The sequence below is a fragment of the Babylonia areolata genome, chromosome 21 (assembly GCF_041734735.1).
Source record: "Babylonia areolata isolate BAREFJ2019XMU chromosome 21, ASM4173473v1, whole genome shotgun sequence".
Classification (NCBI taxonomy): Eukaryota; Metazoa; Mollusca; class Gastropoda; order Neogastropoda; family Buccinidae; genus Babylonia; species Babylonia areolata.
In genome coordinates, this window is record NC_134896.1 from 12,395,617 (window position 1) to 12,413,143 (window position 17,527).

The 17,527-nt window shown below is 43.6% G+C and overlaps 1 protein-coding gene across 2 annotated transcripts in view; it reads left to right on the forward strand.

Annotated features, from left to right (window-relative positions):
* LOC143296052 (potassium channel subfamily K member 1-like) overlaps positions 1–6,267 on the forward strand; it is a 44,733-nt gene extending 38,466 nt beyond the window's left edge. For both annotated transcript variants that reach the window (XM_076607799.1, XM_076607798.1), the window contains exons 3-5: positions 1,092–1,264; positions 1,972–2,197; positions 5,573–6,267. In XM_076607799.1, the coding sequence (XP_076463914.1) occupies positions 1,092–1,264; positions 1,972–2,197; positions 5,573–5,856 (683 nt within the window). In that variant the 3' untranslated portion in view covers positions 5,857–6,267. The remainder of the gene's footprint in view (positions 1–1,091; positions 1,265–1,971; positions 2,198–5,572) is intronic.
* Positions 6,268–17,527: the final 11,260 nt, after the last annotated feature.

A 17,527-nucleotide genomic window follows, 5' to 3' on the forward strand; every position in this document is an offset into this window, starting at 1 on the left:
ATTGTTCTATGTGGATTGGTTTTATACCTGTTTGGAAGACATCTTGCAGGTAAACATTTACTCCAATCACATTCGCACTCTCCCTCCTGCCTACTAACTGGATCAGAGGGGACGAGAAGTGACAGGCAGGCATCCTGTTGATGACCCCTGGCACCCCCCGCCGCAGCGCCCTCCTTCCAGCACTCCCCCTACCCACTACTTACCTAAACATTCACTCTCACATTCATAACCGACATTGCTGTAATTTATGGATTTGCCTACTCTTGGAGTTTTGCGGCAGCGAGACTGTCAAGAGTGGCGACCTTGAGGTGAGAGGTGACTCTGCTTTTGAAGCTGCTGGGGGAGTCTGCCTCAACAATGTCTGCTGGGAGTTCATCCCACTCACGAATGGCACGTGGGAAGAAAGAAAAGAGCCGATACTGCTGTTTATGATTCACAAGCCGTTATGTTTGTGTGAGGAAGAACAAGTGTGTGTGATATGAGTGATGTTATACTGTTTCAAAACCATGATTTAGTGAGCTTATATCTCTAATGCTTTTGACACTCCTGCACTTTATTCAGACCACATTTATTGATAAACGACCTTTGGGTAATGGTCATTTGAATGTACAGTGGTAGTCGTAGTAGGAGGACGATGAGGTGGTGGTGGTGTTGAATTGTTATCATTATGATGATGATGAATGTCCTGGACCTGGACACAGGACCTCGGTTCATCGTTACGTCGGAGTGACTGGCTCACAGACCCACCATTCAAGGTCTAGTAGGAGGAGAGAGTAAGAATCTCGGGACTCAAACTCGGGGCATTCGCTTCCTGGTCAGGCGCATTTCCACTGAGCCACCGATTCACCACTCGCCACACACACATACACACACCACACCACACCACACCATACCACACACACACACACACACACACACACACACACACACACACACACACACACACACACACACACACACACAGGGAGAGAGAGAGATGTACGACCGACCATAGACAAGCACAAGCAGACCATCACTTAACTATATGTCCATGAATGACACACAAAAACTACCTACCCCTACCTACCTGTCTTTGTATTACTGTGGTGCAGGTTACGGGCGGGTGACGCCGCTGTCGGACGCGGGCAAGGCGTTCTGCATCATCTACGCCATCCTGGGCATCCCGCTGACCCTGGTGCTCTTCACCGCCCTGGTGGAGCGGATCCTCATCCCCGTCAAGGCGATGCTCTACCTGCTCTTCCGGAAGTTCGGCAACCAGTACAAGGTGAGTGGTGGGGGTGGAGGATGGAGGGGGAGTGTGTGTGTGTGTGTGTGTGTGTGTGCTTTTCCGCAAGTGTGTTTTGTGCACGCGCTTTAACGTGCATGGTATACTTGATCCATGTATGTATGTATGTATGTATGTATGTATGTGTGTGTGTGTGTTTATGTATATGTGTGTATGTATGTGTGTGTATGTATGTATGCATGCATGTACGTAAGTGTAACTTGCTGTAAACGCCACGACCTCCATACGTGAAAGGTGTGAGCGTTAACGTGCAGTGTTGGTGTTATTATGAAAAGCAGGTTAGATTATCATTTGATCCTCCTCACCCTTTGTTGTAGATTCAAACACTCACCTAGGAAAGTAAGGAAAAGGTTATCACTGGATCTTACCGTCACCAACCCCCAACTCCCCCGCCCCCCTCCATCCCACCCCTCTTCCAGGTAGGTATGTCTCAGCAAGCAGAATTTTGTACATGTTATCACGAATTACAAACAGATGGAATGTAGGAAAGTTTGCCACTTGATCTTACTCACTGGTCCCACGCCTCACTCCCCCCCCCCCCCCGCCCCCCATCCACCACCTACCCTCACCTCTCTGCCAGGTATGTCTCTGTAAGGAGAATGTTGTACATTTAAGCTTGAATTGCAAACAGAAGGAAAGGATGTTACTCACCGATCCCGCGCCCCTACCTCCCAACCCTCTTCCAGGCGTTCCACATCCAGCTCCTGCACCTGATGCTGACGGTGCTGGTGCTGGTGTCGCTGTTCATGCTGGTGCCGGCGGCCATCTACACGGTGCTGGAGCCCTCCTGGAACTACCTGGACGCCTTCTACTACTGCTTCATCTCCCTCACCACCATCGGCCTGGGCGACTTCATCCCCGGGGACAACGCCGAGCAGCCTCACCGGGCCCTGTACAAGGTGGCCACCACCGGTGAGTCTGTGTGGAGCTTTGACCTGTTGTGTGACATGATGATGATATGGATACTGACATAGCCGGATCCTCGGTCAGAGACCAAGCTTTAAGCGCTTTACAAACTCGGGGGTCATTTCCACTACAGGCTGTCTACCTGGGTTGAGCCGACTGACGGCTGCCATTGGGCAGCTCATCATTCGTTTCCAGTGTCATTCAGTCAGATTTCAGGCACGCACACATACACAGTACGTGTATGATTGTTTTGTTTATTTACCCCGCCATGGAGGCAGCCATACTCCGTTTTCGGGGGTGTGCATGCAGGGTATCTTCTAGTTTCCATAACCCACCGAACGCTGGCATGGATAACAGGATCTTTAACGTGCGTATTTGATCTTGTGCGTACGTATACACACAACGGGGTTCAGGCACTAGCAGGTCTGCACATATGTTGACCTGGGAGATCGGAAAAGTCTCCACCTTTCAGCCACCAGGCACCGTTTCCGAGATTCGAACGTTCAGCCCTCAGATTGAAAGTCCAAGGCTTTAACCACTCGGCTGTTGCGCCTGTTTCTCATAGCTCTCTCTTCACACTGGCCACCACTGGTGAGTCTATGTGTGGTGGTGTTGACTTCTTGTTGTGTGGCTGGTGCAAAGTGTCTCTTATAGCTCTCTCTTCAAAGTAGCCACCACTGATTACTTAGTGTGTGGTTTTGACTTATCGCTGTGTGCCAGGTGCAAAGTGTCTCTCATAACTCTCTCTTCAGAGTAGCCACCACTGGTGAGTCTGTGTGGAGTGTGATGTAACTGTTGCGCGACTTCCAGCTTGTTCCAGCTTGCCGCTGGTGTTAAGCATATTCATTAGCACAGTTGTATGCACAAAGTGACCACCACTTGGTGAGCTGGAGGCAGTGTGTGATGTGTGTGAACGTATATATGTGCTTGTGATTAGTGTGTGTGCGTGTGTTTATGACACAGATTCAGACAGGCGCAATAGCCGAGTGGATTAAGCGTTGGACTTTCAATCTGAGGGTCCCGGGTTCGAATCTTGGTGATGGCGCCTGGTGGGTAAAGGGTGGAGATTTTTCCGATCTCCCAGGTCAACATGATTATGTGCAGACCTGCTAGTGCCTGAACCCTCTTCGTGTGTATACGCAAGTAGAAGATCAGATACGCACGTTAAAGATCCTGTAATCCATGTCAGCGTTCGGTGGGTTATGGAAACAAGAACATACCCAGTATACACACCCTGAAAGCGGAGTATGGCTGCCTACAAGGCAGGGTAAAAACGATCAATCACGTAAAAACCCACTCGTGTACATACGAGTGAACGTGGGAGTTGCAGCCCACGAACGAAGAACAAGAAGAAGAAGAAAAAGACGCAGATTCAGAAGTCATTTCATCGTCACGAGAACACCAAATGTGTCTACAGACGTAACGTGGTAACAAAGCACACAATGGAAAGGAATCTCATATTTTCAAATAGTTTTTGAGTATGTATTTGGAGGGGTGTGGAGGGGTGAGGAGGGGGTGTTCGGAGACCATCCTTACATGCCATTGAACATGGGAGTTACTGCAAACTAACGCAGAAACGAAAAAAGTTTAGAAATGAATGAAAAGTGGCATACATATTTTGGCCAAGCACAGACAGACTTGACAAATACGATACACCACCATCGAGCGTGTGTTAGTGTCGTTCTGTTGTTGTTGTTGTTTTTCTCTGTGTGTGTGTGTGTGTGTGTGTGTGTGTGTGTGTGTGTGTGATATCAATATTGCCTCATTTGTTTTGTTGGTATTGTCGATATTGTCTCATTTGTTTTGTTGACATCGACAATATTGCCTCGTTTGTTTTGTTGGCATTGTCCACATTGCATCATTTATTTTGTTGGCATTGTCAACTTTGCGTCATCAGTTTTGTTGGTATTGTCAATATTGCCTCATTTTGTTCTCTTGGCATTGTCAGTGTCGTCTCATTCGGTTTGTTGGTACTGTCAGAGTTTCTTCCTTTTAAGTTGCTGAAACGATGTCATTGAGTTTAATTGAGAAACAGCCTGCTTCACTCCAGCGATGTGGATAATCATTCAGTAGGAGTTTTATTGGCCCAGCCACGGGTTGCTGTTTTTCTTTCTGTCTGTCAATCCATCTGTGTGTGTGTGTGTGTGTGTGTGTGTGTGTGTGTGTGTGTGTGTGTGTGACAGACATAGTGCCAATTTATGTTTTCTGTTCTCTATGCGTATGTGCGTGCAAGTGTGTGTTCGTGTGTGTGTGCGTGTGTTTGGGACTGCATGCAAAAAATCTATTGCAGTAAAAGAATTCTGTGTGTGTGTGTGTGTGTGTGTGTGTGTGTGTGTGCGTGCGTGCGTGCGTGCGTGCGTGTGTGTGTGTGTGTGTGTGAGACACAGTGCCAGTTCATGTTTTCTGTCCGACTGCCTCTGCACACACACACACACACACAAACAAACAAACAAACAAACAAATAAACACACACACACACACACACACACACACACACACACACACACACAAACACACACACACACTTTTGTTGTTGTTGTTGTTGCTGTCATTGTTTTTTGGTTGTTGTTTTTTTCAAACTCACATTGCGCATACCTGCTTCCTTCACTGAAAAAAAATCCTAGGTGATAGACCATCAGAGCGGGCTATAAATAAATATCAGTATAGAATTCGCCAGTAAACCACACATGGCGTGCGCTTTGCCACATCACTCTTTACAGAACACACCAAAAGTCAAGTTTCATTTCATCAGCATCTGTTGCAACGATGTTTACTCTCTACACTTTGTTGTTGATTCCGCCCTTTACCTTTTCCGGAAATGCTTCGTTTATATTTATTGGTTCAGTTATTTCATCTTGTTTAATTAAAGTTACGTTAATAGTTTGTTGCACAAAGCTGATAGTGGCTCTTAAGGCCCTGAGCAGCGAATTGGGTTTATGCGCAGGTTGGGAATCTGCTCCCGTTTTTCTTTTGTTTTTTTTGTTTTGTTTGTTTTTTTGTTTCGTGAGCAGTTGTTTTTGTGTGTGCTTGTGTGTGTGTGTGCTTGTGTGTGTGTGTGTTTTGTCATTATTATTATCAGCATCAATATCATCTTCATCATCATCATTAGTGTTATTCTCTGTTTCTACCAGTTGTAGTGACGCGGTGTGTGTGTGTGTGTGTGTGTGTTTCAGTGTTCCTATTGCTGAGTCTCATGACGATAATCATGCTGTCCGTGCTGTACGTTCAATCAATCATTCATTCATTCAGTCAGTCACCGATTCATTTGTTCGTTCTCTATTTCTCTGTATCTAAGACTTGATGTGTTGCTGTGTGTGTGTGTGTGTGCGCGCGCGCGCGCGCGTGCGTGTATGTGTTTGTATGTGTGTGTGTCCTTTCCAGTGTACCTCTTGCTGGGCCTCCTCATGATGATGGTCATGCTGTCCGTGCTCTACGAGATCCCGGAGCTCAACGTGGGCTTCCACTTCTACCTCAAGAACGACAACCCCGAGGAAGAACGCTCGCGCCTCCGCCCTGGCGACCCGGGCACCAAGTACCACAGGCAGCCGGACGAGGCGGAGAGTCAGCCAGTGCGGGGAGGAGGGGGAGGAGTAGGCGGCACCAGCAGCGACGTGGGCACCTACCAGTCCTTCCAGAACAAAGACATCGGCGAAGAGGAGGAATGAAGTTTGTGGGGGAGGTGGTGGAGAGCTGTGACAGGAGGAGGAGGAGCAGGAGGAGGGTGGTGGCGGGGTGCGGAGGAAGAAGGGGATGGAGGGGCGGCGGAGGGTGGTGGTAGTGGTGTTGGAGGCAAGGCGGCGAAGGCCCACTACCACCACCACCACACCCACCATCACCACCACCACGGCCCCAAGGCCAAGGAACTGGTCAGCCACGTGTGGGACCTCCTGACTGGCGTGGACAACAAACAGGAATGAACGACAACAACAACAACAGCAACCATCAGGACCGGCCGTTATCTCTCCTGTCTTTGATTTAAAGAACAAGCCCTACCAGTGGACATCACAAGAACGAGCGTTTGGATTGACGTTTGTCATCAACCAGTCTGTTGTGGTTCACAACCTTCTTGGTGGAGATATACATGCATGAAAGATACATTATGGTCACTGAGAAATAAATAGTTCAGTGTCGGGTTTTATGCCTCTCAGCAGGCTTTCCCAGGTAAGGACAAATAAACATCCAGATAAAAAAAAAATAAAAAAAGATGTAGCTTTACACTCCGACCTCCTCAGCTGATTTGACCAGTATGGCTTATCGTTCATAATTATTGTCAATTATTTCAGCACTTCATTGTACAAATCTTTCCTTCTTTATATTTCATTTTGATGTCAACAAAAAATGATGTGTTGAAGACAGGAGAACGGATAGAAGAACGAATAAAAGCAACAGCACACCACAGCAAAAAGAAGTCTTTGAAACTTTTTTTTTTTTTCAACGTTCCTTTGTTAAATTAAGAAGACACTGTTTCTTGTGAGGACAACAACAACTTGGTCACGGGGTCAGTTTATCAGTAATTCTTTTTATCATGAAGATAGCGTTACTTTATCATTGGAGTTTTAACAGGCCTGCTTCTTTCGTCACAAAGACAGTAATGATATTATATTTTCGTTTCGAAGACCGCATTTCCTCGTTTATTAAAAACCACACTGCGCCAAACAACAGTCACAGAGTTACATTACCTCCCCGGGTACATCGGAAACTGCGCTTAGGCTGCACAGAGAGAGAGAGAGTAGAAAATTGCAGCTAGCCAGTTGTTTTGCACTTAACAATACTGAGTTGACTGGCCTTTTGCCAGATGTTTAGCCGTTAGCAGTTCTGAGTTAACTAGCATTTAGCCAATTGTTTAGTCGTTAGTTAACAGCATACAGTTAACTAGCATTTAGCCAATTGTTTGTAGCAGTTAATATTGATTTAAAACTTGCATTTAGCTAACAGTTGACAGTATTGCGTTTAATCTAGCATTTTGACAACTGCTTAGCATTTAACAGTACAGCTGACTAGCGTTTAGATTTGATTTAATTTTAATGTACCATGTAGTGGTGGCAACTTCATGACACTGATTTAAAAACACGGGGTATAAAACAACAAGGTGTTGCACTGCATGTCTAGCTGCTTTCTGTAGAGAATTAGTACGTTTTCTAACTTTCTGATGAGGGTTGATAATCCATTGGGTTTGATGTTGATTTTTTCATTCACGGTTCCTACAAAAAAAAAAAAAAAAAAAAAAAAAAAACAGAACGGTCAGGCGTTCTTTGGTAACGGACCTACACAACAGTATTCCAGAATCATTTTGTTCTATCTCATTCTTGTTTGAGTAGATATCTTTATCCCCCCAACCCCTCCGCCCTCCTCTCCTCCCTCTCTCTCTCTCTCTCTCTGAAAAGCTCTTGCAATTTCGTAAGTTTAGTCTGATTATACTGTGTGGGTTTATGAAATTACGAAATGTATTTGTGTTTGCATCAAAGTGATATGCAATAAAGTCTCTCTCTCTCTCTCTCCTCTCTCTCTCTCTCTCTCTCTCTCTCTCTCTCTCTTCGGTATATCTATCTCCACTTTTAGTTTAGTTTCTTCCAATAGTTCTGATATCTACATCTTTTTTTTTCTCTGACTGCTGTTTGGAATCAGTGACCTATGATTTTTTTTGATTTTTTTTTTTTTTTTGCGTGGGCAGTTAGGCCCACCACCAAATTATGGAGGGATGTCTGTGTAGCTGGGTACAAGTATGGGCAGTGACTGCTGTGAGCGAGATAGCTCACCCATGCAGGGGAAGAAACTCGCGTCATGTCACCCATAAAATGAATATTGGTCACCTCCATGTTCATTGTAGAGGAATCAGTTGCGCCGGATGGATTTCGTTGAATGTTTATTCTTTCCACTAACAATCAACAACAACAACAACAATAATAATAATAGTAATAATAATAATAATAAATATAATAATAAGCCCTGATATCTTTGTTTTCCATGAAGCCGAGGAACCTATCTATTCTTGGGGATTTAGGGGGTGCGAAAATTAAAATCTCTCATTAAGGCTCATGTTTGTGTGTGTGTGTGTGTGTGTGTAAAATAATTATAACAAGTGATTGACAGTTGTGGCTGTGATTCAGGAATTGCCAAGGTTGCTTCTCATACATACAGGAGCCACACAGATTCCTGAACTGTCCCTTACCTTCTCACATAACGGTCAGTTACATAAACCACGCACGATTCATTCCAATATCCTCAACATAAGGATAATGTTACCAGTTATAAGGAGAAAATCGACTCTGTTGAATGATATTAATACTCGTATTTTGCTCATACCCATAAATACCTCCAGGAGTTACATGTCTTTAAGTTCATCTTAAATCCAAATCCCTGCTGTCCGTTTCTTAATGTCTTTTCTTTTCTTTTTTTGAATGTGTTTTGTTTATTTTCGGGTTATCGTTAACATGATTACCCTTATTATTTCTTGAAGGATCAACGACCAGATTCCAGCCGCAAGCCAAAGCTATATCTGGACAGTCCGGTTAAATTCAACTTTTTTTTATCTGGACATTTGGGTTTAAGTAAGGTCTTTTATGGTACTTCTATGATCATTTAATGGCTGATACCGTTTGAACTATAGATATATTATTTAGGATTGTCATTCTTGGTCATCTTTTTCTCGACCACCCCACCTCTCTTCTTTCAAGTATTGTCTTTTGGTCTTTCTCCTACTTGCCCACCGCCTCCTCCTCCTCTTCCTTCACCCACTTTTTCCTCTTCGATAATCTTCTACTTCATCATTTTCTTGATCTTCCTATTTATCCTCTTCTTCATCGTCGTCGACCTCTTCTTCTTCTTCATTGCGCTGATGCAGGGTTGTAGGCTACCCTTATGGATGCAGTTGTCCAGATGGCTATCAAAATTGTTGTCCTCTGGTAATATTCTGGGGGGTGTACATGACAGTAAATGAGGAAAACTTACAAAATTATCAGTCAAAAGACTGTCAGATTTGAACAACAAGACCTTTTTTTAACAGTTCTGGAATCTTGAATCTAGAACTATATGTTGCAGGAACCTTTGCAGATTATCGTCGCAACGGGTGATGGGAGTGCATGGCTTGATTAGTCTATGGATTGTACTCATGTGTATTTACTTAACTGTATGTAAGTTCACTTAACTAACTATGGTGTAGCGTATATGGATTAGTCCGCATGCTTTGACGTCTCCTGGAAACCTCAACTGAAACTGAAACTAGATCTATTTCAGTTCTGTCATTGGCATGGAGACCACTTGAAAGACATGATCACGAAATACCTTGAAAGTCCCAAACTTTTCCATCCTTTGCAGCGGGCTTCCGGCATCGCCATTCACTCGGGTGATTTTCCGTTTTTGTGCTCCATGGTTTTCTGGTATCAGATTGGAAATCATAGGTGCATTTTTCTTGATTTTAAGACAGCTTTTGATCTCGATTATCACATTATATACATTAGAAAATGCGCGCGTTTTCCGTGGCTTCGTGGTTGGGTTCCTGTCGGTCTGTGTCCTGTCCCAGTTATGTCTATACCCTAATCGTTTTGCGAGGCAACTGAAATTCTTGTTTACCTGTGTGTGTCTCACTGTGTTCTCTTGATATTTACGCTCATTCTGTGTCCTCAATGTGATAGGCAAATAAAGATGTCCCTGTATCATTCCATTTGTTGTTGGGAATGTGGATTCATTGTGTTTTTCTGCCCTGAAGTTGTCTGGTTTTGTCGTCTGTAAAGGTTTGTGCAGTGACGGTGACAGAACTGTTTTTCAAGGTGATGTTTAGTCTGATTTCATTATAAAAATCCAAAAGTTACTGAGTCTGTTTTGACTGCTTTTTGTGGAGCTACCAACTTTGCTGCTGGAATGATATTATATGATTGGTATTTTCTTTCTTTCTTCCTGCCTCCTTCGCTAACGAGAATAATTCTGCAAGAACAAATTCTGCTGTTCCATTTCTGACATCCTCGCTAGAATGAGGTAGTTGTTTGCTTTTTAGAGCGGTTTTTTTTTGGGGGGGGGGGGGGGGGGAAACATAAAAACATGGAGCCTAATGCTGCTAATGTTTTACGAGAAAAAAAACACATGATCAAATACTTGGAGCTTATGTTCGTGTTTTACGATATGGCTGTGTCATCTTGAGTTTTAAACAGAAAGATACAAACGAAACAGCTTTGACTTCCCAGTTCTGATATTTTGCATTCTTGTTTTGAAGAAGAGTTAGAATTGTTTAATGATAAAAAAAAAAGAGCTGGGAGTTGTTGTGTTTTTGTTGTTGGTTGTTTTTTGGTTGTTTTTTTTTTCTGTTTTTTTTTCGTTTTTTTCTCTTTTTTTCTGAAATCGCGAAAAAAAATCTTTTCTGTGTTTCATCTCTGTCTCTCTCTGTCTCTCTCTCTCTGTCTCTCTCTCTCTCTGCATTGAAACAAGAACTTTAATACATTTTGATTAACTCAGTTATAACTGGTAATAACGCGTTGATGCTATTCGCATCAATGCTCAATAATAATAATAGCGCCATGCTAATGATGATCATGAGTATAATGATAACAGCAGCACCAACAGCAAGAGCAATAGCCAGGTTGTTTCATAAAACATTATATGAATGTCTAATGGGGTTTTTTAACGATAGGATGGAATGGGGAGGAGCATACCAACTCTCCCCCGTAGAAATAATAATAATAATGGTGATAATGCCCATGGAAGTTGTGGCTCCTTTGAACTCAGAAGACCTTCGCATTGTTAGCTATGGGAGACAACTGATGCTTGAATTGCCATCTCTGTTGCCTCTTTGACAATGGCATTAGAATACACGTTACGTGCATTTCCGTAGTGAGCATGGTCCTTTGTAAACCAGCTTATATTTTGATGTCTGTCCACCTTAACTTTCTTGAGAAATACACAGGAACTCTGGGCTATTTTTCATGATTTTCCAAACTTACAACCAGTCAATCCCTGAAAGGAAAAGGTCATTTCATAAATAATTTCCTCGCTCAGTAAATATCATTTCCCCCCTTCTTTCTGCGTCTATGGCTCCAGCTTCACTAGCTCGCGCGCTCGGTTTTCGGGTGTTAAACGATGCGTTTGAATCTGGATTTACCTCCCATATCATCTCTCTGCCCCACCCACCCAGTCCCCACCTCCTCCCTCCATTTCACACCCCTCCCACCCACCTCCGCCCCCCCTCCCCCACACACACACCCCTACACCGCCACGCCCGCCCCAAACCTCCCTGCTGTTCATGTGGCTGGCTGTTCTCTATTTATCAGGGACGACGGTCCGTGAAATCCGAAACGATGAATGTGCAGGTTGAAAGATTGAGCAGGTTAAGTGTTGCCGGATTTTCTGTTCACTTCAGCTTTGACCTCATGTTGTGATGTTCGTGCATGTGATCAAGGTTCGCTTCCCCCCTATAAACGATGTTGTCCTTGCGACTTTCCTGCCATCAAACAAAACTGATGGATTGGTCTTGAAAAAAAAAATGAAAAAAAAAAAGATTAAAAGAAGAAGAAAAAAAAACGGAAAACAAAAGTATTGGTGTTGATAATTGGTTTTGTGATATAAACTGTGATGAAACTAGAATCTCCATATTACCCTTGTTCTGCACCCTTCTTCATGTTGTGGAGTTTGTTTGGTTTTGGTTGTTGTTGTTTTTGTTTTGTTTCGATTTTTTTTTGTTCGTTTGTTTTTCTCAAAATGTGACAGTTGTTTAGCGCGGTTGAATTTTCATGTAGTTGAGCAGTCTGGTGTGACAGTGCGGTCGGTTGGACCATAAGCAACAATTTCATATTTTATGGAGTTCATTTGGCATTCTGTACTGTGTACATATGATTCTGAATGGTGAGATATATCTATATATGTGACTTTCTTTCAATACCAGACTGATATCGGCAGTTTGTGATTGTCTTGGTCTAAATGTGATTAGCTAGAATACTTTTCTTTTTCTTCTTTTTTTTTTATTCCATGAATGTGATTTTGCTTTAATTTGTAAATATTACAATGTGGCTACAAAGATATAAATTGTGTATATTGTTTTGAGGATGTAAAGCTAGCTTCTGTGAGATGATATTAATGTGAACAGTTGATGAGTATTATGAGCATTGTGTGGAAATCATTCGTGTTAAAGATCTTAAGGGGAACAATCGCCTGAGAATGTTTGATGTGGCAATTTTTGTGGGATTATTTATTAATATTATATCTACTTTTTGTTTTGTTATAATTTGTTTAGCATTTTCTGATTACTCAAATACAGTGCTTGAGTTATGAAATGTGAAGTACATGTTTGGTGTTCTGTTTGTGTGAAAAAGCTGGAGAGTTCAGTTTCTGTATGAAAAGGCTTGACTTCTATTCATACTTAAACAGAACACAGACACACACACACACACACACACACACACACACACACACACACACACACACACACACACACACACACGCACGAACGCACGTGCGCGCGCTAGGAATTACGATAAATAGTAGCTGACAAAACACCGCGTGGCGTACGTTGACACAGTTCCTGCAGAACAAGGTAATAAAGGTCACACGGTGTAGTGTTGCATGTCGAAACGTGACTCGCCATCAGGTGATGAATTAGATATCACTCCAGAACGAAAACAAACCAGGGCGGCACGTTTTGCTCCCGGGAACGTGTCCTACAAACACTCCAACAAATATCACGTCACATCGAGAGGATCAAAGGATGGGTGACCAACGAGGACAGATTTCGTGGTGCCAGACACCGTGTTCAAGTGGTTGGAGTCACGGATTAACGACTGGGAGGTCGCGGGTTCGAGTCCCGTCAGAAGTGATTTGTTTTTCTTTTCTTTTCTCTCTCTCTCTCTCTCTCTCTCTCTCTCTCTCTCTCTCTCTCATCCTACCTAAAGTAGTGTGTACTATGAGTTCAAATAGGGTCACAGACCACACAATCGAGGGTCATCCGGATAACCTTTGGGAATGTTGCTCAAATTATTACCTGACCAACACTGCAGGTGTCTGTGCGTCTTAGCCTGGTTGAATGTACTATATGAGAGTATGGTTCCAAGTCAAAATTGACCCCGCGTAGCAGCATCTTCATCACCCCACCACCAACCCCTCCTCCTCACTCACCCCATTCGTCACACTGAAATGCAGAAAATGAAAATGTTCCAAATTGTGGGACATTAAAAACAAGAGAGGCAAGGCCTTCAAGACTCACTTGTGATAAATTAAGTCCCCTAGCATTAATTACAGAGTAATTTCCCTTTTTTACTATGTGCACCAAGTTTGCTAAAAATAAATAAAAATTCCATGCTTAGCAAAAGAAGTTCCTGTTTGAACAAAAAATGACAATAATGACTCCTCTTGTTGTTGTGGCAGAATAAGAGGTCAAAGTGCCAAGTTTAGAGAATACAAAAAATATAAATATAACAGTAAATGCAGTTTGCATATAATTAGGCTTCTTTTTTTCTTTTTCTTTTTTTTTTTTGTGCCCATCCCAGAGGTGCAACATTGTGCAACAAGATGACTTGAAAGAACTGAATTTTTCCTATTTTTATGCCAAATTTGGTGTCAACTGACTAGTTGCAGAGAAAATGTCAATATTAAAGTTTACCACGGACACACACACACACACACACACACAGACAACCGAACACCGGGTTAAAACATAGACTCACTTTGTTTACACAAGTGAGTCAAAAAACAAAACAAAAAAACCGCGCAGTCTCGTCTGTTAAGACACAGACGTACAGAGGATAATTCGAATCAAAAACTGCTTCGTACAACTTTAGTAATTATTTTTGGAGCACAAGTCTCGCTGCCATGGGATTTGGATACTTGGTGTTAAATAATACTCACGGTCATGTGAACATATTCAGGTGATTAATTCATGGTGGCTATGCTTTGTTGCAAAAGTTGCTATAAAATCTGCATTATTTCTAAGAGTTGTTCTAATTCATATCACGGTTTCGTGGACCTTTAAGAAAGAAAAGAATCCTCGATTTATCCTTTAAAAAGTAATATATTGAACCCTCAAAGAACAATCGATTTTTTTTTTATTAATTTTTCAGTGAAGTATCAGCAGCTCAAGGAGGCGTCGCTGCGTTCGGTCAAATCCATATACGCTACACCACATCTGCCAAGCAGATGCCTGACCAGCAGCGTAACCCAACGCGCTTCGTCAGGCCTTGGTTTCAGTGAAATGCCGAGGAACAACTCAGCCTCCAGTCCACTTTTAATGACCTCCAAAGGAAAACTGAACACAATTCCAAGTCTTTGAACTTGCAGGAAAATGAATTCATCTACCACATTTTTTTAATACTTTCGTGAAACAATAAAGGAATTCCCAGTCCACTGACCTGTCATCTTCTCATGGTTTGATTTTCGGAAGAGGGTCAGTGCGCGTTTGACACAATCCATGCACGCACGCACGCATGCACACACACACACACACACACATACACACACCACACACACACACACACACACACACACACACACACACACACATCCTGGTAGCGTTGGTCTTCAATGCACTTGATCTGGAAGCAAAGCCCCTAGCCAGACGCCTTAACACAAACCCTTACACTAAATGATACACCGATCCTTACTATATACCTGTGATAATTCAACAAGATCCCAGGCGATTAAAAAAAGAGTGTCGGTTGCCGTTACAAGGTAGTATCAAAGCGGTATGACTTTATGCCGTACACTTGTGTAAAAAAAAAAGAAGAAGAAGCAGATGCCTGACTATCGCATAAATCCAGTCAGGCCTCGAGAGCCTGGCCAATGTTTGAAAATAGCAATAATTAAACAAAATAAACAGACCAGAAAATACATTCAGACACAATCTTTAATAATTAAAGGCTACGCAGAATAGAAAACAAGTGATGGATCAGAAAAGGAAAACAAAAAAAAGAGGACTCGCTTAGGATTCGAACCAGGGACTCCTCGCACCCACTGGAATCATACCCCTGGACCAATGAGCCACTCGACACGAGGCGTCAAGGAAACGAATCAGGACACTTGGGAACCGTAACACCTCCCCACATCCCAACACAGCTTGACTCGGCCTGTATTCCTTCTTCTTCTTCTTCGTTCGTGGGCTGCAACTTCCACGTTCACTCGAATGTACACGAGTGGACTTTTACGTGTATGACCGTTTTTATCCCGCCGTACAAGCTGCCATACTCCATTTTCGGGGATGTGCATGCTAGATATGTTCTTGTTTACATAACCCACTGAACGCTGACATAGATTGCAGGATCTTTAACATGCGTTTTTGATCTGCTTGCGTATACACACGAAGAGGGTTCAGGCACGAGCAGGTCTGCACATATGTTGACCTGGGAGATCGTAAAAATATCCACCCTTTACCCACCAGGCACCCTGACCGAGATTCGAACCGGGGACCCTCAGGTTGAAAGTCCAAGGCTTTAACCACTCTGCTATTGCGCCCGTCAGCCTGCTTTCCTAGGAGGAGCCCTGGAACTGCATATTGATACCGTTCATTTATATAACTGGCTGACGATCAGCCCTTTGAAAAATTCTATAGAAAAAAAATTACGTCGATAGTAAAACCAGCACACTTGCCCGGTAAAGTCCTATTTCAGCATAGTAAATTCATGAACCTGTTTTACTGGCAATTTTCATGCATGTATGCGACGACACTACCATCAGTAGTATAGATGTTGCAACCTATTTTCAGTGGATTTCGACTCTTATTTTGCATGTTATTGTAAACAATTTTCATGCAGATTCAGTCACTAAACTAACGTGCCATCTTGCTTTTCCCAGGGTTATTTTTTTCCCCCACAAACCAAAGAAAATGCAGAACAGGTGCAATAATTCAGGACGCTTGCCGACAGGGAAAAAAGCGAAAAAATAAATACGTGGCTCAGCACTGTGACAACGCGCTCTCCCCGGGAGTCTGAGGGGGTGGGGTGGATGGGGGGGCGGGCAGTCTGAATTTCACACAAAGCTATCTGGTGTGACAAAATAGTTATATAACACTATATAATACAATACAGTGCAATACAAAGGGTGTTATTATACTTTTGTCGTTGGCGCAAGTGTAGAATCGTAAACAATTCTTGCTTTCTGTCTGTCAGTCTGTCTTTCTCTCGCTCTCTCTCTCTCTCTCTCTCTCTCTCTTTCTCTCTGAGTTGAGTGTTGTCCTTTTCACCTATGCTTCTTCGGGAGTGTTGATCAAATTTTCCGATCACCACTATAACACTGAACGCAGTTTCAATGGAATTTTCAGGTGTCAAAGCGTGTGCACTGCAGATCGACATACACTACACCACGTCTGCTTATTAAAAAAAATTAATAATAATAATACAAATAAAAATAAAAGTACATGCCTGACCTGAGCTAAGCAAAAGCCCAACGCGCTTGTCAGAGTTTGACAGCCTACTCTTCGCTCGGACTGCTGGTTGTCTGTTTAGAAAATCTCAGTCCTGGCTGCCACCAGGACAGGCTACATTGTGAAAAGAAGCACCGCACAGCTTTGTCGGTATTTTATACAAACTTAACTCTCTCCATACCAACGGCGAAAGAGACGACGTTAACAGCGTTTCACCCCAATTACCACCATCAAAATATTGCAAGCGGAAGGCTCTTATACTGAAGAGGTGAATGTTGACAAAGAATACCACAATTCTGACGACGGAAGCTAAAGGTTGGGTCATTCAGACACCCACTGGACATCCGAGGGGTCTGTGTTGAGGAGAAGAGAGGACTGGCCGTACCGAGTGAGTTAAATTTATCTCCACAGTGGCATCATCATCATCATCATCATTCTCATCATCATCCTCATCCCCACCCTGGCCCTCATCATCATCATCATTCACCACAACGTACAAAGGGAGAAAAAAAAAATGTCCTGACAGGAGTGTCCGTCCCCGCCCTTCCTCATCCGCCCCTTCACCCTCCTCTCTTTTCCTTCCCCCCAACCCCCCAATTCCGCCCCCTCCACCCCCCCCCCCCCACCCCACTCGCACCCTCCCCTCTCCCTCCTCCATCCCACCCCCCATCCCCACTCCCACCCCTGCTAGCCGCGTCAGTCGTCTGTCTTGTTACGAAAGGGTGGACGGAACTGGGGACTGACTGGGTCGATGTCAGGAATGGCTACATAACAACACGATCCATCGGACCGCACGTGCCCGTGCGCGTGCGTGTGCGTGTGCGTGTGCGCTGCGTCGGAATCATTCTGCCAAATGTCATCACAGAAAAGCGAAGCCCCGGCGGCGAGTCGCCACGACCCGGGACGGAACAGGACAGGACAGGACAGGACAGGACAGGCGACAACAGGACATGTCCATGTACACGTATGTACGTGTGTCTGTGTGTGTATATATACATATGTAGGTG